The 24832-nt window shown below is 37.9% G+C and overlaps 1 protein-coding gene across 6 annotated transcripts in view; it reads left to right on the top strand.

Moving 5' to 3' along the window:
- Nucleotides 1-24832, top strand: part of REV1 (REV1 DNA directed polymerase) — a 73908-nt gene that overhangs the window by 15359 nt on the left and 33717 nt on the right. For 4 of the 6 annotated variants that reach the window (XM_090065332.1, XM_090020369.1, XM_090065341.1 and 1 more), the window contains 7 exons: nucleotides 1787-1919; nucleotides 3327-3495; nucleotides 10557-10709; nucleotides 12935-13653; nucleotides 17642-17749; nucleotides 19743-19859; nucleotides 24337-24466. In XM_090065332.1, the coding sequence (XP_089921458.1) occupies nucleotides 1787-1919; nucleotides 3327-3495; nucleotides 10557-10709; nucleotides 12935-13653; nucleotides 17642-17749; nucleotides 19743-19859; nucleotides 24337-24466 (1529 nt within the window). The remainder of the gene's footprint in view (nucleotides 1-1786; nucleotides 1920-3326; nucleotides 3496-10556; nucleotides 10710-12934; nucleotides 13654-17641; nucleotides 17750-19742; nucleotides 19860-24336; nucleotides 24467-24832) is intronic. The other 2 variants (XM_090020395.1, XM_090020388.1) reach the window with 2 other exon arrangements.

The following is a 24832-nucleotide window of genomic DNA, read 5'->3' as shown; positions in this document are numbered from 1 at the left end:
AAGAAGTAGAATTTTTGACCTTGGCAAGATTTTCTAGGTCTTTTTGAGTGTTTTTTAAGATTATTTTACTTATAAATTCTTTAGATATGGGCATAGTCATTTAATTAATCATTGATGATAGGAATGAGTGCATGCTAAAGAAATTTGTGGATGACAACAAGTTGGATGAAGTTGCAGACTCTGTGGGAGCAAGTTTGGAATCCAGAATGACCAGGATAAACTGAGAAAATGGTTACACAATCAGATGAGATTCAACAAGGACAAGTGCAGAGTCCTGCACTTGGGACACAATAACTGCATGCATGAATACAGACTGGGGAATGATTAGGTAGGCTGCAGTGCTGCAGAGAAGGATCCTGGGGGTTACAGTAGGCCGTAAGCTGAATATGAGCCAACATTGTGCTCCTGTTACAAAAAAACCCAAACAAACCCAAAAACAATAGCATGCTGGGTTATATGAACAGAAGAGTCACTTACAAATCAAAGAAAGCAGTTCTTCTGCTTTGTTCAGCACTGGTGAGGCCTCACCTGGAGTACTGTTTTGGGTCCCATGTTTCAGCAGGATATGGACAGTTTGTAAAGAGACCAATATAGAGGGTTAAAAATTATTAAGGACCTGGGAAGCTAGACTTATGAGCACAGGATTAAAGAACTTTGGTTTTATAGTCTAGAGAAGAGAAGATTATGGGGGGATTTGATAACAGTCTTCAAATACCTGAAGAGCAGTTTATAGAGAGGATAGAAATAGGCTTTTGTCTGTGGCTATAGAGGACATGACTGGGAGCAGTGGCCTCAAGCTGCAGGGGAGGAAATTTAGGTTGGCGATTGGGAGGAGCTTTCTGACTATTAAGGTAGTCAAGCATTGCAACAGGCCACCCAGAGTAGCTGTGGACTTTCTATCCCTGGAAATTTTCAAGAGCAGGTTGGACAGCCAGTTGCCTGTAATGATGTCATCCAGGATGATGTTGCTTTGAGCAGGGGGTAGAACTAGGTGACCTTCTGAGGTCCCTCCCAGGTCTACTTTCCTGTGTTCCTATAACTAAGGCCTTGTTTATCCTATGTAGTTTCACCAGCAGACCTGAAACTGAGCCTGTGCACATGCATGGCTGTTCTGCGATTGCCTTTCTCTGCCAGTAGCATACCCTCCTTCTTTCTCCAAGAAAAAGATGGCTTCTGCTGGCTCCTGCAGTCTCTTTGATAGCTGTTGCTTTCCAGAATATATTTTGTGCCTTGCCAACAAAGCTGACAAACTCAAGTTGAGCTGAATCTTTGATGTCTTCTCTAACAAGGCTGCCATCTAACATTAGAGTATCTTCTGGCAAAAGTTCTCCTTCCCATGTAAACAAGGCCTAAGGAACCTTCATTATACAAGTCTGTACCATAGGACTATTTAACTGTATGTAGGAAAAGAGAATACATGGAGGTCATTGGGTTGAGTCTGCCTTGCCATTGGAACACATAGACCCACAATTATTGTAGGTATTCACTTTGTTTCACTTTATTAATTTGGCTGTACCAGCATTAGTCATTTGAACAATAAGAATATAAAAGAGACAGTATTAATGTTTTATTGGCAGGAGTTAAAAATGGGAGGCTTTAATCATGATTGGAAAAAGCTGTGTGTGAATTTTGCAAGGGCTCCAAACAGATTTCAGGAAGGAATACCAAATGTATACTCACTATTTTTTAAGAAAATATGAAAATGACTCTACTGTTTTAAAAATTAACTTGGGCATAAAAAGTCAAAATCAACAATTTTATATTTAACTATTTATTTCAATCACAGGGAGGGTACATGTCTGCAAAGGTCAAGAAACTAGAGGACCAGTTCTGTTCAGATGCAGTTATTCAACAGCAAAAGGATGGAACTTCAACTAGTATCTTTAGTGGAGTTGCCATCTATGTCAATGGCTTTACAGGTGGGTTTTTCTGTTCTTAAATGGCAGAGTTGATGTACTATTTACACTTAATGCCTATGTATATTAAGTGATGTAAGCAGGGTTTTTTGGAAATGAGCCGTATAGCTGAATAAGAATCCATAGTGGTATGAGTGAAGTTGCTTTGAGATTTATGCTTGAAGTTCAAGTAAGTTTCTATGCAAAGTCATCTTTCCAATGAGTCACAAGTGATGCATAACCATTTTGATTGAAATTTTATATTCTTGGGTCACAGAATACAAGTGGAGTTTTCCCCCACAGAAATTTTTGCAGTTTATTCTTACAGCTTGAGTTACCAGAATATTCACACTGAGATAATATATTTGCACTTAATTCAGCTAGTTTAATTAACAAAGCTCAAAACTAGATATATTAATCATGTCGGGGTTAATTATTTTGTCTACTTAGAATAACAGATGTATTAAATTGATATCTATCAGCTATCAAATCAGAAAGGTTCCTGCCATAAGAGATTGCTCCCCCACTTCCCTATCTTCCAATCAACTGACTTGTGGGATGGCAGAGGATAGCATTCCCCTTGGGGTCTAGGAGGTCTGCATCCCTGCGTACGTCTGTCTCCCATCCTGTGCATTCCTACAGGGTGACCTAGAGGGGTGAATGGAGTGGGGGCGCATTTCTCCAGTGGTGAGAACCCTCCCAGAGCCCTGGATACTCCTCAGTCTATGTACTCTTCTGAATCGCCACAGACAGAAACACAGGGTAGGAGGCAGATGCACCCAAGGGTGGAGCTTGGTGTATTGTGAGGGGAAATGCATGATGATTGCTGTGGGCAGTGTTGCATTTGGTTCTTTTGCAAGAGAATTCTCCCTTTCAATGACAACAATCTCTTCTGTCTTGTACTAACTTGAATGGCTGTACATGTCTCAGGTGTTAGGAATACCCAGTCTCCCGCAGTCTTCTGTTCTACTTCCCTTCCTCTCCCTCAGAGTTTATAGGCAAGTAATTTCTCTTACTTCCTGCAGTTAAAACCGTTTTCAGCCAAGGCCGTGCACAGCATTTTGCTTGTCATTTTCTATACGCTAAACAAAAGATGTGTAGAAAATTAACCTTGTGGCATGTTGTGTCTCAGTGCTTTTAAATGAGCAGTCCCGTTTGTGAAATGATCCCTTCATAGATTCAAAAATATTGGGGAAAAAAACATTTCAAAGTAATCACTTCCATAAATAACAATTTGCCTACATTTTCTGTGGTTTTGTTGACATGTTTTGAAAAAATTATTTGGCTATCCTAAGTTAATAGATTTTGAAAATAAAATGGTTCTGCATTTTTTCATTTGTGATGTTGGATTTCTAAACATCAGTTGTTAGTGAACTTAACATACAAATGCAGAAATACATTGCATATAGTTATTTTTGATTAATCTCACAGATCCTTCAGCTGATGAATTAAGGAGGCTAATGATGTTGCACGGAGGCCAGTATCATGTGTACTATTCCAGATCCAAAACAACGCACATCATTGCCACCAATCTTCCAAATGCCAAAATAAAAGAACTGAAAGGGGAAAAAGTGGTTCGACCAGAATGGATCATCGAAAGGTAAATTTAGACAGACTGTTAACCTGGCACTCGGTGGGTTTCAGAGAAACTTACTAGAAAAACTACTTTGTGTTGCAGATGCAACAAGTGTATAGTTTTACATATGTTTATGTTGAAGTTACCTTGTGGAATAGATACATGTCTGTAAAATGGAGATAATGCTATTTCAGTTCTGTAAGGTTACATGCCCAAAAACCACACAAGATATCTCAGACATAGCAGGAATTTAGGGCTTTGAGTCTCGGGTCTCTTGAGACAATCGTAGTTAAGTAGAATACTGTATTTCTGACGAGGGTTTTAAACCTTTCTGCTTTAGTGCTAGCCAGTAACTATTGGGTGTAAAGAAGAAACTCACCCAGTTGGTAAGTTATTCTGTGATTGTCCGCTACTGGGTTTTTGACAGCTTCCTTTAAGTATCTGGTATTAAGCATAGAGGTCAGTAGTAAATTAGTTCAGTAGTTCTCAGTCTTTTTGGATTTGAGACACCTTTCCACAACTCTTGTGAACTGGGTGGTGCCCAATTGAAAAAAAATAATTTATGTGTTACAGTGCTTACCTCCCATATGCAGAGGGGTCAAGCAGTGGGGTTGGACAGTCAGGGAAGGACAAGCCTGAGCCTGTGCTTACCTGCTTATCCCTTACACCTTACTTATCTTCTCACACCTCAGAAGAACCTTCAAAAGATCTGGCACCATCCTTGCTTGAGAATCATTGGTCTGATCCAGTCTGGCACTTGCTTCTTTTGCTTCTGTGCCACTTCAGGTACTATGCTCACAGTTGGTCTTCCCTTTCTGCAGACCTGAAATCTATAGGAATGTTGCTCTCCTTTAAGGATTGGAAGAGATCTGTTGTTCAGCAAGGGAAAGCGTCAGTTGTGAAAGCATTCTGCTTGATTGGAGCATACATGTCAACATCCTGCGTTCCCTTGCAGTTGAGGATGATTGTCTTCCATGATTGTCTTATCAATGGTTCCAAAGATGATGAGGCCAATCTGGGATTGACAGACTCTGCTCTAACTTGGGCACATGTTTCCATGCGGAGTGGGTGACCCTGGATTCTTGATTCAGACCATGACATGCTGTTTCTGCTGCTTCTGCTTTTCTGTCTCTTGTCATAAGGGTCCAAAGTACTGAAATCCTTGCAGCAGACTCTTCCTCCTTCTGTGGGGGGAAGCAGTCCTGGGTAAGAAATGGTTTCTGAGGTATGGGAAATACTTAGCATTCTCCAGATTCTCACCTTGAATCTGAATTACCAGAGCTGGAGACTGCTCATTAAGAGCTTGTTGATGGAGGACCTTAGTCTTATGAATGTTAAGTGTCAGTCACATTTTCTTGTATGACTTGGTAAAAGCATCAACAATTGCCTGAAGGTCTACTGCTAAGTGAGCACAGACTACAATATCATCAGTATACCAGAGCTCAATGATTGAGGTCAGGGTGATCTTGGTTTTGGCTCTGAGTCAGCTGAGATTAAACAGCTTACCATACATTTCATAGTTTAGCTCCATTCCTGCTGGAAGCTTGTTCATGGTCAGATGTAGCATTGCAGTAAGGAGTATTGAGAAGAAGGTTGGAACAATGATGCAGCTTTGCTTAACTCCCATTAACTACCATATCCTCTTGCCTTTCAAGCCTCATAAGGGGGTCCTCATGGGAGTACAGAAATCCAGTCTTCCTTCCCAGAAACACTTCCTTATACTTCCCCAGGCAGTGGATCTTCAGGGGGCAAATAAATCTTTTCTTTCCATCCCTGACTCAATCAGATGTGAAGGAAGTTTGCTGTCAAGAGGGATCTCCCAGTTGCTGGGGTGTTGATACATTTGATTTCCAGGCTCTGTGTAGGCATTTCTAGACAGTGAAGAATGCTTTTATTGCTCCCTTTTGTGTGGAACTTTGTTGCAGGAAACAGAGCAATGAAGGAAATCTTTACTCCCTTGGATGCACTCTCTGGGATCTGTAAGCAGTAGGGCCATGGGAATGAGAGTGGAAAACCAGTTCCTTCTGCTTTGTAGCCCTTTTGCCGGTTTTTATGGGTGAGGGGAGCTCGCTCTTCCTTATCCTGCCACCCTATGAAGTTTTTTTTTAACCAACTGCTGTCTGGTCAATCTATTTTGGTCTCACTGGGCTACAAGCCTGGTTTGGTTTGTTGTAACACTGAAAAAACAATTAAACCTTGTTGAGGTTCATAGGTGGAGGGAGTCCTCCCTGCATAGGATCTACAGAAAATGAGAGACACACTTCTTTGGAAATTAAAAAAAACAAACTAACCATCCTCTGTATTCCTGAGATTCCTCCTTTTGGGTGAAAAGGAGGGGTTGGCAGTGCCTTGGATAGTGGTAGAATGGTTTCCATTTCCCATTTCCACCTTTTCATAGATGTTAAGATAAAAGCTCCAACTCTGTGTACATTGTAAAAACAGTAAAGGCAGCCAGTTGGACTGTACAAGAGGTTCTCTAGTGTGATCATCTTATTTGGGGTGTTTTTTACCTCACTGAAACTGTGGACTCAAGACAGGGTGATAGAAGGCAGTTGATTAGCAGCATATTTTGTGTCCATTGGATAAATGTAGGGGATGTCTCATCAACTTCTTCAGTTTTAGTGTCCTCTCTTCGGGGAGGATATTGAAAAATGTAGAGAGGATACAGAAAAGAATCACAAAAAATGACTAGAAGATGGGAGAAAATGTCTTTGGCAAGAGTTGTGAAGAGCTTCTGTTTTTTAGTTGTGCAAGTAGTTTTCTAAGCAGAAAATCCCAGGTTCTTTAATCTAGCAGAAACACTAACAAGAACCAGTGGTTGAAAGCTGAAGATACTCTAATTTAATTTATAGGCAAGATGTCTAACATTTCCCTGTATAAGATCCCATGTGCAGTGTCTTAGCTAGCTTGGGAGAAATCTGTGCAATGCATTTCAGGGTTCCAGTTATGCTTATCAGCCCTGTTGATGTCATTGTGTTGGAATTTGTTTTGTTTTTAAACCCTGGGGATCCAAATTGAGCTGAAAACTTAATGATGTTCTTTTAAGAATTCAGAATTAGCAAATATTAAGAGCAAGTTTGCAATGCAATCTTAATTCCTTTCTCTGAGCATATTCATTACGATGTAGTCTAATTATATGATTAGAAACCATTTTTACGTAGGACAGGTGCCTTATTCACTGAATGCCAGAGTGGGCATACTGGGTTCTTCTGGATTTCTGCCTTTAGAATCAGTTGGCCACCAGTAGCCATTTGGATCGAGGTCTCCACAGGCCTGAGCCAGGCCAGACTAATCTGTAGCCAGACTTAATCTCAGCATTCTGAGGACATTGGATCTCTTCATCTCCACCAAAGAAACAACCTATTTCTGAAGACTAGATACTTGCCATTATGCTACACTTTTTTTTTTAAATTGTCAAGAAGTTCCAATAGTCGTTCTGGTGTGATGCACCTCATTTCCATGGAGAAACTTGGCTTCTGATTTGTAATTAAGCACTGAGTAAAATATTTGTATAAATAAAATATGATGTACAGTCAAACCAATACATCTTTTGGAGGAGATTGAATATGTTGGAAAAATATCATTTCTTTGAAGAATCATATGGCAAATGCTAATGCTGACAGCATAATTTACTTGACTTTTCAGAAGACTCCTCAACTGTTAAGGAAAATAATCATGTGGTAAAGAAACTGTTTTGTCATGATTTAAGCATTATAAAATGGTGAACTTGAACAGATGGTCTTTATAGTAAAGAATAGCTAATAGTAGTTTGAAAATAGGTATTGGTACTGGACCAGAACTGTTACATAGTGTATTAAGATTTGATCCTTTGAGGCAACCAGGCATTCTAGTGGGAATCGAGGATGCAGTTTGTTGGAAGATCAGGCTCTTAATTGGATAAGAAAGTCGATAGCAAGTTGAAGGTTGATAACTTAATTGTTTAGATTAGTAAAATCTTTGGAGATATGAAACAGTCCAAGTACAAGGTACCTGGGCTACAGCGAATAAAGAAAGGCATCATAGCAGATACAATTTAAAGTTTAAAACATAAAATAATGCACATGAGCAGAATCCATGAAAATATACCAGTATTTAAAGGAAATTTGTTGTTTGTGGCACAAAGATGTGGAACTTGGTGAATAGTGCAAATTTATTTTACAAACAATTTTTGTTTGGAAGATGTATCATCAGAAGTAGTATAAGGTGGAGGTTTAAAATGTTTTAAATGTGAAGAGATTTTTTTTGTTTCCCCCTGGCAATAAAAAGAATCATGGCATCAGAGTTGGTTATAATGTTGAAAATTGATTGCATTTTTTTATTCAAGTTTGTTAATAAGAGCAAAGGGAAACTAAAAGTTGAAGAGAACTCTGTTTTGGATTCTCACTTAATGCTGTTCACTTCTTGACCCAGAGGGTTTGTTGTTGTAAGTGAATGAAATGTCTTTACTTCTTCTACTGCCCTTCTCTCCTCTACAGTACTGAAGGAAAGGTTGACATCGTCCCTAAGCTGATATGATTTTGATGACATTGTGCAAAGTTAATTTAGAAATAATAACATGAAATATGTTTTATGAAGCATATAACCAAGTTCATTGCTCCAGGTGGCCATTGAGGTCCTGTCTACATTTGGAGTTTAAGAAGTTGTACCTGAACATAGTTTGAAACTAGCATGAACTATTGTAGAAATATATAATTTATTCATAAGGTTTTGACCGATGCAACTACTCCAATGGCTGAAATCTCAGTATAAACAAGTTCTCAATTAAGTTTGAATCTGAAACTGGTAGAATAATTTATAGACATTATCTATTGTGGGTTATATAGTGATAAGGAGAAAATTATTTTAGGACTAAATGTCCTATTGCTGCATCACTACTTTCCATACTTGAGAGGCTTACAGTTTTACTTGTGTTATTTTAATTTTCTAGGGTAATTTGTAATCTTCATAAAGAAATGTCATTTAGAGTATATGAATATTTCAATGTTTAATTGAGTTGTTGTCAGAACTTTCCTGTTATAACTGTTGTAATTATAGCATTCCCACAAGAAGCCTTACTAGTTCTCTAAATAAATGCTAACTAGTTAATTTTAAATAATTGGGTAACATGATCTTCCTCTAATTAAAGGAGGAACATAGAGATGAGCTGTGAAAAGTTTGGTTTAAATTACTTGCTTAGCTTCCTTAATTGCAGTGTGACAGCCAATAGGGGCTTTTGTTCTGTTGTCACCTCCCTCTATAGAGTAGAAGTTTGAGCTGTAGAAGAAACAAAACGGTTCTTAAGAAAAAAGCATAGTATAGACAAAGTGTTATCTTTTACATTTGAGAGCTTTTTTAACTTTATCCCAGCTACATAGTTGGTCCAGTAAAGGCTGTCATACCAAGAAAACCTTGCCTCGCATAATTTCTGGACCATCATATCTCCAACATCACGCTTGCGCTACTATAAATGTCCTCTTTAAAAACTTTGAATTTAATTCCGTGCCCCAAACTATACATAAATATTCTTTGTTTCACTATAAAACAGACTTGGCTGCTAAAACAACAGCCACACCTACTTTAGAGTTCAGTATGGTATCTGTATGCATTTAGGGTAAAGGGTTGTGGTTGGGCAGGAGCACATCACCATCAATAACATAAATGCAGAAGGAAAGATGAAAATGTTGTTGCTATATCTTTTCTGGATGATATGCTACAGGACTTGAGTTGCCTGAGGAAAACTGCTGATTGTCAAATGCCTGAAAGTACAGTTTTAGCTGCAGGGTGGGTGGAGACAAGGAACAGCAGACATCATACTAAATGGGTTGGGGCAAATCTACATAAGAATGTTTGGATAGTTTTTTTCTCTTTTTAGTCTCTCCACTGGGTTTCCTCATAGTGGGGGATAATTGGGTCCTTAGGATTGGAGAAGTTGAGGATATTCTTCAAGGTGAACCAGATCCTAATGAAACTCTTTTTTTTTCTTAGTTTTTACCTGATTTTTGTCTGGAAGGCATCTGTAAGGTGTTTTGATTTAAATGGATCTATCATCAGAGTATTACATTTGTAGAATTTGTGGAGGATCTTGAAAACTGTTATCAAATTACTGCCATTTCATGTAGAGTTTGCACTGGAGAAAGCTAACAGGTTTTACACAGCTAACTATCATGTGTAAGCATCTCTCATTAAGGTAGTTCTATAGCTCTAGTCATCGGGATTTAAAATAACATCCTACCCTATCCAGACATAATTGGGGGTTTTATAACTGGATATGAGTCTGAAAGGTTTTTTTTTAATTTGTTTCCATACTAGTCTTCAAAGAAATGATATTTTTCCATATTTTTTGAGCTGTGTTGTATGTTATCAGCATATTTATACCTATTTATTTTGAGATGCTTATTTAAATCCAGTTAATATAAACAAACCATTTTTAATTGAACTGGGATTTTAATAATCTGTTATGTTGTGACTATGCCGTGTTTAAGGTCCAACATTTTTAACTGAATTTGTGTGTATCACATCTATAAGTTACAATGTATTAACTCCTCCTGGTGCCTATTTTAGTTTCTGAACTAGAAGTTATGTATGCATATAAAAAACTGCTCGTGTGTTGCAGTTAAAGCAGTTAAGCAGATTTTTATTGCAACTTTTTTGCTTTCTTTCTGTATTGTAGCTGTGAAAAGTGTGTTTAATCGTGGTTCAGGTACACTTAAGCATTCACATCCTGTGTGCACACTTTCAGGACTCCTTTTTATAGTAATTGTTGACTTGTTGACAATTCAGAAAGTACGAAGCATATTTATCAATTTATTATTGTCCTGAGTTTATTTTTTATTTTATCAAACTGCTTACATTAAAAAAATATGTATTTCCTCATTCAGGTGCGATACATTGATTCTTTGTAGGTTCAGATTTCACTGTCCAAATATTTCAGTTGTGCTAAAACTAAGGAGAATTAGAAGCATGTATAGCAAGACAGCCAGCTATAATTACAGAAGTATCAGCAACCTATTATAAATGAAACACTGTTCATCTCAGAAGTAGCTTTTCTGAAGACTTTGAGTAGTAAAATATTTGTTTGTTTTTGTTTGTTTTTTTTTGCTGTTTAGCATAAAAGCTGGACGTCTCCTCTCCCATGTTCCATATCAGCTTTATACCAAGCAGTCAAGTGTTCAGAAAGGTCTCAACTTTAATACCATATGCAAACCTGAAGATGCCATGCCAGGTCCTAGCAATATAGCTAAAGAGCTCAACAACAGGGTGTAAGTATTTCCTATCTGGTAATGTACATTATTCACTTACGTTGTTATGTGTACAACATTTCTGTTTATCCCAAAGCACTTAACCAGGGAGGGTAAGTGTTCACATTTTACAGGTGGGAAACAGTTTGTCTAAAATCAGAGTTGGTTATTGAGGCCATGTCCCTCTGGATAGCCCATCAAGTGGCTTAGCTCCTGGGCCAGGCTTTTAACTGTGCCAGAGGACGTAGTAGGTGTAACATGTACTGTATGGAAGCAATTGGGTGTGGGACTTGATTTAAGAGAATCTGATCATGGATACTGAATTAGGTATTTTGTTTTAAAAATAGCAAATATTGACAGAGATTTGTTGTGGTAGTTGTTGTACAAATGAAGAAACACTTGCTCCAGTTTTAAAAATTAAGATTAAAATGCTGCAATGCATAATCAGCATATGGATGTTAGGTTAGGGCTATGAAATTACCAAGTTTCAAGAAAGGATGCAAGTTAATAATAATTAAAAGGCAATAAGCCCTAATGCTGGAAGACTCCATCTATTATTGATAGGAGAGTTTGGAAACAACTTCATCCTCTGGGTATGCTCTTCCATGTGGGGGTGGGGGGTGGGTACCTATTGCATCCTTCTCAGAAGCATCTGGAATTGGCTGTGATCAGAGAGAGATTATTTGGAAGAGCTCAGCTACTGGTCTGATTTGAAAGGATCATCTCTGTGTACCCAGATGATTTGTTTCCCTCGAGGGAGTGTCTACACATAGGATTGTGTTTGTACCTGGTAGAAAAAACAAATATTCCTACAGAATGCTCATGCTAACCGTTTCTTTTACTCTTATGTTCAACTGTAGGGGATTATTTAACTCTACCTTGGATCAGTATATTGTATTGGTGGTAATGGGGATGAGAAGATTAATTAGACTTTCATAAATAAGTCTTTCTAATATAACCAGTATCCATTTAAAAACTTACTCTATGTGATGACTTCAAATTGGTACCAGTGGGAGAAACCTTTATAATCTCATAGCTGTTCCAAAATATTGTTGTTCTGTTTTATATAGTTTATAATTACAGTAATCTTAGGTGAACTGTTATCAAAGTTAATTGGTTTGTTGGTTTTATTTGCACGTTAGCTAGGTAATTTATAACCAACCATTTTTTGTGCATTTGTTTAAATTGCTTTCTTTGGGAGTAGGTAGATTTTCCTGTAAACTGAGAATCCACTTAGCTCTTAATGTTTAATGTTAATGCCATTTGTGTTGTTGATATGGATCTAGTGTAAACTACTTGAGGTAGTAGTTTTTTGTTTTCACAATATCCAGGTAAAAGTAAATTGCTAATGTGCTTGTGTTACAATACTCATTCTTTTAAACATCACTATGGTGTAGATTCTGTTGTTCATATACACCAGTGAAAATAAATTCATGGATATATTTGATGTAACCACCTGGGACATGCTTCCTTGGAGTTTAAATTCAACATGCCATACTAAGACCTTTTGCAAAAAGTAGAAATATTTTTTGGTAAGAGTTTTTTAAGATCTCTGTTTTTCAGGCTGAAAATGTAATTAAAAATAAAAATGAAGTTTTTTCCTTCCAGTAGTTTTGACACTTAGTAATAAAAGAAGATCAAGGAATTGTTATATTAAAAAAAGTCAGAATTATTTTAATGCCTGTGCTATTGGGGGTCAGGTTGGGAATCTTATTGGAAATCTAGGGAAGTTCCCTTTATAATAAGAGTTTGAAAAAGGTCATTTTTTGATTAAATTCCCACCCACATTTATTCTGTAACAAATCTGTAGAAAGTTGAGTAGAGATAATGGAGATCAGTAGGACATTCTGAAATCATCGTTCAAACCACTGGATGATATTATCTTCATCTGCTAAAACAAGGATGACCAACTTGCGGTATGGGCAGTGTATGTGGAAATGTGGCAGATCAGGTGGGGGACAGGCAACACCACTGCAAATAGGGTAGGAAGCAGAACAAAGAGCAGCAGATCAGGCAAGGGAAGGCGCCTGAAACGGCACTTGGGCAGAATATGGGGCTGATTTGTAGCGTGCCTCAGAAAAGGTTGACTTCTCCTATCCTAAAAGAACTATCAGAAGTTTGCATCTGACTACTAAAAATGCTTAATTTTTGTTTTCTGTATAGATTGATATTTATAATGACTTGCTAATGACTTCAAATCTTTGTTTAGGTAAAATTATTAAATACTATTTTCTTGCTTGTTTTAGAAACCATTTAATAAAACAGTGTGAGACTGAAAATGACATCAAAGGCAATGGAATTGATAGCTGGAATGAAGAGGAGGAGGAAGACAGTAAGGATTTGGGAATTGTGGAATTGGAACAGGTCTTTCCTGTTAGGACACACAATGGAGTTCAGCATCACAGAGACAGCACTGCCATTTTTAACGGACACACCCTCAATTCTACCAGTGCCTTAAAGACACAGGATTGCTTGGTGCCCTCTGGCAACAGTGTTGCAAGCAGGTTCTCTCCAGGCCCCCTGCAGGAGGAGGGGAAGACTGAAAAAGGCATCACTGACTTTAGAGACTGCACTATGCAGCAGTTGCAGCAAAGCAACAAAAACACAGATCTTTTATGGAATCCACATAGGACTATGAGTAATTCATTCTCATCTTCATCTTTGCACAGTAATACTAAATTAAATGGTGCTCACCACTCCACTGTTCAGGGGCCTTCAAGCACAAAAAGCACTTCTTCAGTACCTACTCCTAGCAAGGCAGCTTCATCACCAGTGTCCAAACCTTCAGACTGCAATTTTATTTCTGACTTTTACTCTCGTTCAAGACTGCATCACATATCCACATGGAAGAGTGAATTGACAGAGTTTGTCAACAACCTGCAGAGAAAAAACAATGGTGTCTTTCCAGGAAGTGAAAAGTTAAAAAAATTGAAAACAGGCAGGTCTACACTTAAAACTGATACAGGTAGATACTTGTTTAAAATGGTTTATTTAACTGGGTTCCCTTGTTTTCACATTAAGCATCTGATCAATCTTAAACACAAAGCTTTCATTGTTAAGAAGGCTCCCAGGCAATATGGGATAGCAGCATGGTTATGAGGAGTCAAATACCTGCTTTTTGCAGCTTTTATTATTAAAATTAAATGCCCCTTAATATGACACTCATTTCAACACAGATTTATTTCTGCAGAATTTTAATTTTTTTAGATACCGCCAAGCAATTTTGAGGGGAAAAATGATTTTGAGTTGTGTACATGCAAGATTTTTTTTTGAGATTTTAAAGGGCCAAATACAAAGTGTCTTACTGCTCTGTATTAGTTCCAAGTGAAAATTTTCCACAGTATATGGAAATGTACTAAGGTCAAAATGAGTCTGTTAGCTAGAATACTTTTGGATCTCTTCACATTAGAAGGAGTCTTGTACAATAATTCTCCATGTCTTGGCACTAAACGGTAATTGTTTCTGGAAGTATTGCACTGCCAAACTGAAAGTACTTGTGTAAATATTTGTGTAATGAGTGGGATTTTAATATTTAAGTATAGTAGTGAATTATATATTTTATGTCCTTGACAATATCTCCTGCAACAGGGGTCTCCAACTTCGATGTGGCTGGGGGTTGCACTTTGCATAGTCTGCACACTGTGGGGACAGCCTCCACTCTTCACCCTTGCTCCTTGCACATGTGCTGTGTCACTAGTGTGTAGATGCCCCAGTTTATTCCCTGCTGCACAGCTGCTGGAGAAGCTACTTCCAGGTCCTGCAGGCTGCCAGTTGGACAGCCCTGTCTTAGAAGCTTAAGCACTATTCAACCTGTTTGACTTTTTGTGAGTCTGCCTTCTATTCCTAGAGAGTCTTGCTTCTTTAAGTTGCCAGTGTCCTTTTATATATCCCTTTTTTGTACAAGTAGGGTAAACATAATTTTCTTTAAAAAGACTGCAGGTAATGAATGACTGACTGTCTTGAAATAGGGCATTAAAAATGAAGCGTTTTAGTCATTTATGTGACATACTTTTTCGCTATGGAATTCTAGGCATTGTACACACGTGATTTGCCCCAGTTACAGTTGTGACCAGCAAATAATATTGGTTCAAACTTCTGGTAATATTTATCAAAAATCACAACTTGATCTAGTGCAGCTTATCTTTGCCTCAAGCATAGGTAAACTGCATCTTGTATATTACATTTTAAAGCTGTTTTGCTTGTCTGTGGTAGATGCTTCATAAAATATAGCAATGTCATTGACCATAAAATGCTAACTGACCAGAGGTTTTCAAATCACTTGACGTGTGTGGTGTGAACTGAGGAAAAAAATTGAAAGTGATGTTAAAAAAAATTGTATTTTCTGATTTGTGCACAAAACCCAGAGAGTACTCCAACATAGTTTGAATTGTAACATAGTGAATATTAAGACCTACTGTATTTACTTGAGTATAAGATGGGGGTTTTCCCCCTAGTCAACTTGAGGGGGGTGGGAAGGAGTGGGTGACGCCTCTTGTCTGGCATTCACATGCAAGGAAACCTCACAAAAATATCATTTAACTGCTGCCAAAAGCAGTATGCGCTCAGTAATGGAAACCAACTATCAAGTTGATTTAAATGCAGCCAACACTGAACATGTCTATGAAACACATAGACTTTATGGGGCAAACATACTAATAGCAACCTATCACAAGAATAGGCTAGTGTAACCCATCTGAATAAGGTTTATGGTAGTGGTCATTGCACTCAGTCCGCTTCAGTGCCAAGTCTTTTTAAGTCAGGGTGAGCTACTACATTGAATACATTTTTGCTTCCTCTTCACTCCCACAAGTGAGCTGTGCCTTTCTTTCCCATTTCTGAGTCCTGATTTTTGACTGGCCTTAAATGTCTGGTAGATGTCATTGAATGGGGCCCCAAACAGCTTACCCAGAATCTATCTCTCAGCCTGTTGCATATGAGTAGTTGTGGCCCTGTACTCCTTGAAGTGGAGCCAGACCAAGTTGCCCTGTACCACATCTGTATATACATTTTTGGAGGATCCCAGGACTTGTGACAAGAACACCTGTTTCCAGTCATGAGCAGGGTGGCTAATTATCACATTGTTCTGTGTTTTTGTTGTTGTTGTTGGAGGGGAGGGAGTACACACATCTGAAGTACCCACGTACTGAATAGTGCTGATCTATGAGGTCACCATGGCTTGAAATGCTTTTGACTGGTGGAGCCTAGCCCAGTGAACTATATGGAAAATCATGAGCCTTTTGGGTTTGGACTAATGACACTAAGATGTGGGGAGAAGTGAGCACACTAGAAGAGAGGGACAGGCTACAACTAGATCTCGACAGGTTACAAAGGTGGGTGGATGAGAATAGGATGGGTTTCAGTACGAACAAGTGCAAGGTATTGCATCTGGGGAGGAAGAACCAGCAGCATACTACAGGCTGGGGAGCTCCCTTCTGGTCAGCACAGAGGCAGAGAAAGATCTTGGAATCACTATTGATTCCAAGATGAACATGGGCTGCCAATGTGGGGACGCAGTCAGGAAAGCTAACTGCACTTTGTCATGCATCCATAGATGCGTCACGAGCAGGTCCAAGGAGGTGATCCTCCTCCTGTATGTGACATTAGTCAGGCCACAGTTGGAGTACCACGTCCAGTTCTGGGCACCGCACTTCAGGAGGGATGTGGACAGCATTGAGAGGGTCCAGAGGAGGGCCACTTACATCATTAGGGGGCAGCAGGGCAGGCCCTACGAGGAGAGGCTAAGATACCTGAACCTGTTCAGCCTCCACAAAATAAGGCTGAGAGGGGATCTGGTGGCCGCCTATAAACTTGCCAAGGGGGACCAGCAGGCATTGGGAGAGTCCCTGTTTCCCCGAGCACTACTGGGGGTAACAAGGAACAATGGCCATAAGTTGACTGAGAGTAGATTCAGGGTAGATATCAGGAGGCACTACTTTACAGTCAGGGCAGCTAGGAGATGGAACTGAATTCCAAGGGAAGTGGTGCTTGCCCCTAACCTTGGGGTCTTCAAAAGGAGGCTTGGCCCCAGCATCCTTTCCTGCCCATGGCAGGGAGTTGGACTAGATGACCTGCTTAGGTCCCTTCTGACCCTACCAACTGTGAAACTATAATGTTATGCATAGTTTGTACTATATACAAGTACGTACAAAAGTGCTGCTTAAAAGTGTGTTTATGGAGTACCCAAGCTAAAACTTGCAGCAGTTTCAAAAGAGGTAAACTGCAGCAGTTCTGGATGAACTAAGTCTATGGGTAACTAGTAATTTCTCAAATGCAGGTTATTACAGGTATGTTTATTTCTAGGTCACTGTTTTCAAATTTGCTTCTCACTTCCATATGCTTAGGGAGAGCAGGGTCTGATAGTAATGAGGGCAGGATAAAGAAACTGGGGGCAGGGGAGGAGGGCAAAGGGCAAGGGTGCTACCTAACCCCCCCTCCCCCCCCAACTTGTTTTCTGTGCTGTAGCAGTGGGAGGGGGACAAATTCAAGGCAGACCTCCAATAATTAGTTTCTATAACTGGAAACTTATAACACATTTATAAATCATAGAGGTAGTCTGCATTTGAGTATGGTAGTTGTTAATTTATGTTGTTATGTACTGAAAACACTTATCATACCAAGGTAATAAATATTAATTTGGGAAACAAAATGGGTAATAAGAGGTGTAATACTTCACTTTAGTAGATGTGTCACTTTGTCTTTAAACTTACCAGGCTGTTGTTTCCAGTGCTTCTATATTGCATTTGATATTCTGTAGTGTATTGCACTTCTTCACTTCTCCCTTCAAACAATTCTAATAATGAACTTTTGGTAGAGGTAGTAACAGGAACTTCTTTTTGTTGCTTTCCTTGTTTTGGAGTTGGAAACATTTTACTATCAGTCTTTGACTCATATGAATGCTGTAAAATATGTAAATTTTAGGGATCAAGTTTTCTATTAATATGTCTTCATACTAGGTAATGTGTCTGTCTTGAATTCAGCCAAGCCACAGAGCTGTATAATGCACGTGGATATGGATTGCTTCTTTGTATCCGTGGGTATCCGAAATAGGCCAGATCTCAAAGGTCAGTATACTTTGTTTTTCTTTTTTCTTCTTTTAATGTCACCAGTCGCATGTTCAAAACATGAAAATATGCTAGCTAACAAGTAAAATTTTGTAAGTGTCTGCTTCTAGTAACTTAGCCTGTTAGGAGCATTACTCTCATATCGCCAGTTCTTATTTCTCAGTGTCCTGCAGTCAAGTTTTCCTTGCTATCTCACTTCCAGTGTTTAAGTCCAGTGTAAGAATATAGAATCAAATGGTGTCTCTCCAGTCTCAGCAGCCTGGTAAAGTGAGAAGCTGAAGACTGCATAGTCTCGCTCACTCCAAAACAACCAAGTGAGGTCTTGGCTTTACCTAAGCACAGCTTAGAAGCATTGGTAGTGACTAGCCCTTTATTAGTATTCATCAGCAACCTTAATTCTGGTACAGTAGACAGTTATCAGTATCTTATATAAACATTTGCTGGAAAACACAAGCATTTTGGGAATTGTTTAATCTTTGTGCAGGTGAGGAGTGATTTAATTGGTTGCAGACACCACAGCTTGTATAGCTTGGGCTGAGTTGCTCTGGAAAAACAGTGTGGTTATATTACTCTTGGAACTGTCATAGAGTGTACAGTCTATTTTTGGCTGCAGCAAAAGTTATGTTTCTTTTACCCATTTGTAAAGGGGGGGGAATGTCTCCTAAAAGCAAGGCCTCGTATCCTTGCCCTTCACTGTAAAGACCGTCAACTTTCTAGTCCAGTGCATCTTCCTTTCAGTCAAATATATTGTGATACTGTGCTCATGGACTGTGTGAGCTCTTGATCTGTGCTTACAACATAAGATATGCTGTGAGATTGGGGAATGTGCTCTGTGCATGTGGCATGTAGAGAGCTCTGTACTTGTGATGACATGTTAAAGGGTCAGTGGAGCTACTTGGTATGCTTGGTATAGATATTCAGCAAGTTTTGCAGTGCACGTAGTGAGTTTTGAGGCTTTCAAGTCTTTATGTCTGTTTTCTTAAGGATAAATTAGTACGTCACAAACACTTAAGCCAGGTACAGACATTACACTTTAACAGTATACATAATGAGAAACCCATCTATACCTGTAACAGAACAGAAGCTCAGCAGAGAAAACCAGTCTATACCTCTAATGGAACAGACATTCAGTGTACACAGACTGGTTTAAAAATGGCAGAACCTGGTAAGATTTGCGCCCCCACCCAAAGGGAAAATGTGTGTTCTGTTTGCTATGAATCTAAATTGCGCTGCTTTCAGAAAACTATGTAACTTTGACCAATTCCACCTTGGGCTTTTTGAATGTCTGTGGCTTGTCCTATGCAACATTTCTAATCTGTTCCAAAGCATGGAGAGTCTTCCAAAGAAACTGGATTTTTAACATTTTCAAAACTGCCTGTCCTCTGTGTTTGTTAATGGAAGTGTCTGAACTATTTATTCTGAAGCATTTTAAAAATCAGTCTAACAGCAAGAATGGAAAGTGTCAGAGGTGATTACACTGATCAAAGGTTTAGTCTGGTCTCAGCATTCACTTGCACTGTTGCAGCATCAAATCCTAAATTACATCAAATTAATAAAATTAATGCAGCTCTGCCTATGTGTGTTTCTCATTGCCTTACACTTGTTTAGTGTACTTAAATAATAGACATGCTCAACTTCCATAAAATATATGAGGAGCAATGGTTTAAATTGGTGGAATATCAGAATTTTAGTTAAGCTGTCAAACTTGTATGTATTTAAGCAACTGTAGCTGATCATTTATTTTTTTTAACAGTTTCCTCAGCATTTTGTTTTTCCTTTTTGATTACAGTTATTTAACAAATTAAATTAAAATGTTACTCTTGCATGTCACTTTCTTGGCTGCTTTTTCGTTAATGGTGGAAGATTGCATAAACCTAAAAGGAATGTAAAATATTAAACACTGAGTCTTTAGCACTGTTTGCCTTGGTGTGCTCTAATTTAATAAAATTGAACACTTGTCGATTTCTCAATTAGTTTAAATACTTTTCCACAGGAAAACCAGTGGCTGTTACAAGTAACAGAGGTGCAGGAAGGGCATCACTGCGTCCTGGTGCAAACCCACAGCTGGAATGGCAATATTACCAGAACAAGATACTGAATGGCAAAACAGGTACAAATAACAAATCTGATTTCTTAAAACTGCAGTACTACCACCAAAAAGGTAGTTGATATTCCTTCCTGGTGAAAGGCCATTTTTTGACAATGGTTTCTGTCAGTTAGTGTAATATATAGAGTAAATTGCTCCTACAATAGTTAGCCATCATTCTGTTACTTTTTGTTGTGGGTTGTTGTGGGTGTAGGGTGTATTTTTTTAAACAGTGTTGTCTACCTCTTTATTGGAGATGAAATTATGAAGTGTATTGCTACAATGAATGTGTATTTCTTGTTTGAAAAATAAAATAAAGACCTTTTGTGCTATCATGCACCTGAGTAGCTATATATTACCCAAGAACCAGCACAAAATATGACAAGTAAATGCTGCTAAAATTACTCATGTCTAAAAGAAGTATAGAAACAGTAGTAGGCTACCAATGAGAGAGTCATTGGTTTAAAAAAATAAATTGAGCAATATGTCTGTGTAGGTAATGTGAGTTACCTTACAATTTTGATTGCTGGAAATTTCCTGAGGACTTTAGCAAGTTCTGTCCCCTCAGTATTGAGATTTGTCTGCCCAGAAGCAGGGGATCTGTTATTGTTTATAGAGAATTTCTTATGTTCCTGCAGTACAGCAGAAAGATTTTATTTTCTGAAATAGCAGTATATTTGAGTAAACAAAAAGAATGACTATAAAACGGTCATTAAAATTGTGTTACACTGCCTGAAAAGTGTTTAGTGTGAAAAAGTAACTTGCTTGATATGGGCAACTTATTTCATATTTATTAACTTGTAACAGGAGGAAAAAGTAGTTCTGCTTTTAGTTTATACCACAGCAGTTTTCTTGAGTATGAGGTAGAATAGTTCTTCCACAGTTGCATTGTTACTGGGGTGTTAACAGTAAGAGCCTAATAAACTATGTAGAGTGTGTAAAATAGAGCTCTACAGTAATAGATGCCTGTGTCCTTTTGCTGTAGTCTAGCAGTCTGGGGGAAGAATGTAAAAGTTACGGAATCTATTGTCTTTCCTGCTTTTTTGGGAATCTTTCAGTCCTTTCAGGACATTCAAAACTTAAGTTCTACTTCATTCATAGTGCTGTGTCTAAGACTAATATATAATGGCAGATACTGTTTATGTGGAATTCAGGTTTTTTGTACTATAGTGTGTGAACACTATTTAATAGAGCAGTTTCAAATAGTCACTAATATTTTTTAGGCTGTTACGACATTACAATTTAGAGATATTTTGGAGAGTCAGCTGGTTAGATAAAATCCAGGTAGTGTTGCTGAGAAGAACATATTCTGTGAGAGACCCATTGTATTCTCAGAGTACTGAAAATAACAAGAGAGATTGTTGAATTTGTGCATTAGGTTCACTGTGTTACAAACTCAGTGCTCCCTATTGTGACAGATTTTTCTGAAAGTCCACATGCTCAGTCCTTTAACTTTGCATCCATCCTCACTGGCTGGTCTATAGGCAGGCAGCTCTTTCTTTCTTGATACGCAATCTGAATGTACAACCTATAGTTTTGGCAAAAGGATTTATTTTCCTAATTCTCTCTTGAGCATCTCTCTCTCTCTAGTTAAAGGTTCATTACATTTTTAAGTCTCTTATTAATTTTGGCTTGATGTATGACACTTATCAACAAATATCAAGAGAGACGACTATTTTCTGCTTGGCTTCTCATAAAAACATAGGTTGTCATCTTTTTCAGGTAGAAAAAGACATGGTTGGCCATGACTTTATACTACTAAATGAAAAGGTGGTATTGGAATTTGTTTAGGCAATTCTAACATTGCAAATCTTAAAAAACATACATGGAGCACTTCACAGCATAAACTGTTATGGGCCACACATACATATGGTTCAGCAGGCACATAGACCGACATGAAACAAATGTCTGTTTTACAAGCACAAAAAGCCAAATAGTGTGCTGTTGCATATCCCTGACTGCATTACACACATTTTTGTGTAAATGAGAAAGTTGTGGTCCCACTGTTCTTTTAACCTCCCCACATTTTTTATACCCCTGCTCCAGCATTGAACACTTCATTTGTTTGAATTGTTGCTTCATGCTTTCTGAGCTGTTTTCTGATCTTGACTTTTCCGGGACTTACTTTCATTGGAAATAATGTTCCAAATTTAGAGAAAAAAAATACCTGTGAATCACCTAGTTTTGCCAGATACTGAATTCTACTGCTTCAACTACTTTCTTTTTTGCATATTGCTTCTTCAGTGATACTGGTTCCTGCGTTTTAGTCTACATTGCTAAACAAATTCAGTACTAGAAACAATAGAATCTTGGATCTTTTATGTAATGCTTCCTTTTTCTTTTTTTGGATTCATCCAAAACTGTATAACTTATTTTTAAATTTTGCTATCATTCTCAACCTGTATCTCCAAATTGGAGATGCACTTCCTGAGTGGTAGAAATTACCTCTCTGCATAGGTATCTTCTTTAACATTCATATTCACAAGTTAATGGATTAGTATATGCACAAAATTCCTAGGTTGGGGTCTCTGTCCCTACAACGATGTCCAAGATGTGGATGATTTTTATTCTTTTTTTGTCCCTCAACCCCAATATTTCCCATTTTTTTCATTCTTTGAGCAGCAGTTTTTTAACCATCATTAGTCACAGATTTATTCTCAGCGATTTCTTTTTCACAGACTTGGGTCCTGGCCTCTGATTTCTCCATCCGTTGCTCCACATTCACCATGTGCCTGTCTAGTTTCCCAGCTTTTGATGAGAGGTTCTCTACCTTGCCTTCCATTGAGGACAATGTATTCTTCTGCATTGCCCTGAATTTCACATGAAGTGACTTCATCAGCTCATGGGGGGATCTGCTCTGCTGCGCTGTGGAAAAGGTCGGCAAGTCCAGTGAAGATAGACAAGATGAAAACAGCATATCAGGCCAGGGCACAGGAAGGCACAATTCTTGTCATTCTGACCTTTATTTGGGGCTTTTATTTTATTTTATTTTTGCTCTGGTTTGCAGCTTCAGGTATCTTAGGTAACTTGTTGAGCAAATCAGACTCAATATTTACATGCTCAGTATTAATACTTAGGAAATAAAAAGATAAATGAATTAGCAGAAGCTTCATAGAAGGACAGCTGTTCACATAAGCCAGGTTCTACCCCTGCTTACTCATTACAACACACATTCTTTGGCCTGATAACTACTTTTGTATGCTCATACCGCCATACTTTTCTTTCACATGCAAATTCTCAGTTTGTTGGTAGTATGTAGCATTACTAGGTTGTGTGGCAAGATGGAAGTATTACTTATTTTTATTACATTATTGTATTGTATAAAATAGACTGCAATACTGAAAACTAAACCTAACTTGTATGTTTTACCCTTCCTTTAAACTAACTTTTCTTGATAGTTCACTACTTGATTGGGGTGGTTGCATCCAGCCAATTTTTCTGGCTGATACACATTTGAGAACCCATGGGTATATATAAAGATGTAAGGATTTCATAGTGATGTCAGATAGAACCCAAACAGAGTAGGGGAGAGAATGTTTTTACTTGATGCAAGTATGCTGTATCAAGCTTTTCTGTACAAGTGTCTGGTACTCAATTGGCTTCAATGATGCTTTAAATCGCTTCACATTAGTTTGTTCAAAGGAGTTTTAAACAATTAACTAAAGAGCTGTATGATCCTTTTGCTAGTAGTTTGAGATTAGAATATTTGTAGTTGTTTCATTTTGGCCCAGCATAAATTTGTGGTGATATACTATAAAAAAGTTCTTTCAAACCGTAATAGGGGAGTCATTGGAGGTTGGTAATTGAAACTTTTGTCAATTAAGTGTTAGTGAAGTTGCTAGCTGTGGATGTTAATCTCTAGTAAGCTTATTTTTTAACTTATCCTAAACTTGAAAGTGTTCTTGGTCTTTTATCTGATGCTTAAACCCTTCTTTTAGTTGTCTAAATTAAGTAATTACTAGAAATTAGAGTTGTAAATGTGAGGTTAAAAATAAGTTACATTTTAGAATGGCTGTTTTAAGTTGAAACTCTATATTCCTGTAGTAGTATTTTTGAAGGACGGAAATATTAGTAAAATTTTGTTTATATGACATGGTTGTAGCTTTAAAACTAAAACACTTGAGGATTCTGAATCATTTTTACCACCTTGATAGCTAGTTGAAATCTGTCTCATCGAGAGTATGATTTGACAGAATTCTGAAGGATGATTGGTAATATTGTGGAAAAAGTATGATTATTTCTCAATAGTGCAATAATTCACTCCTTAGATCCTCCCTAAATCTTACCCCTTAATGGTGTGTTCATGTATGGGTGAGTGTGTTTCTTGCTTGTTTTTGGTTGACATAATCACAAGGATGCAAATTATTGTGAAGAGCCTACTCATTAGTTTAGAAACTATGGTAAAAGCATATTATAATTTATTATGCTTATTTTGTTCATATGCTTCTTTCAAAACATTAAGACAATAATATAGAAACAATATAAACTATTATTTTTCAAGCAGAAAATAGAGTTCCTGATAAACTGGACTCAACCTGGGGCCATCAAGATTCTGCACAGATGAATGGAGCTGACTCAGATCTCTCTGGTTTGTCAATGGCTGAAATTGCATCTTGTAGTTATGAAGCCAGGTAGGTGGGAATGAGTGTAATGTAATATCTACTTACCTTTCTCATCAATCTCTATTTGATTTACTAAAATATAAATCTGTTTCAGAACTTAAACATTAAGTGCTGACCTAAAATGGGGGAAATGGTTACTTTTAGGTTTTTGAGTGGTTTTTTTTTTAATATTAACAAATTAATCAATACTTCAGTTGGACCAAGAGCACTAAAGAAAATTCTAAGTGCTCTACAGTGCTGTGGTTGATTTTTATAAGGTTAATTTTTTTTTCTCTGAATACCAAACAAGTGCTTGGTATTGCTGGAAATTCTGGATCCAGTGAAGCAAAATTTAAGGCCTTTAATCCTCGTAGTCACTAACTCTAATAGTACATC

The sequence above is a fragment of the Crocodylus siamensis genome, chromosome 1 (genome assembly GCF_052110815.1).
Source record: "Crocodylus siamensis isolate JL-2025a chromosome 1, ASM5211081v1, whole genome shotgun sequence".
In the NCBI taxonomy this organism is placed as follows: domain Eukaryota; kingdom Metazoa; phylum Chordata; order Crocodylia; family Crocodylidae; genus Crocodylus; species Crocodylus siamensis.
Note: the sequence above shows the minus strand (reverse complement) of the source record. Positions and strands in the feature narration are given on the sequence as shown.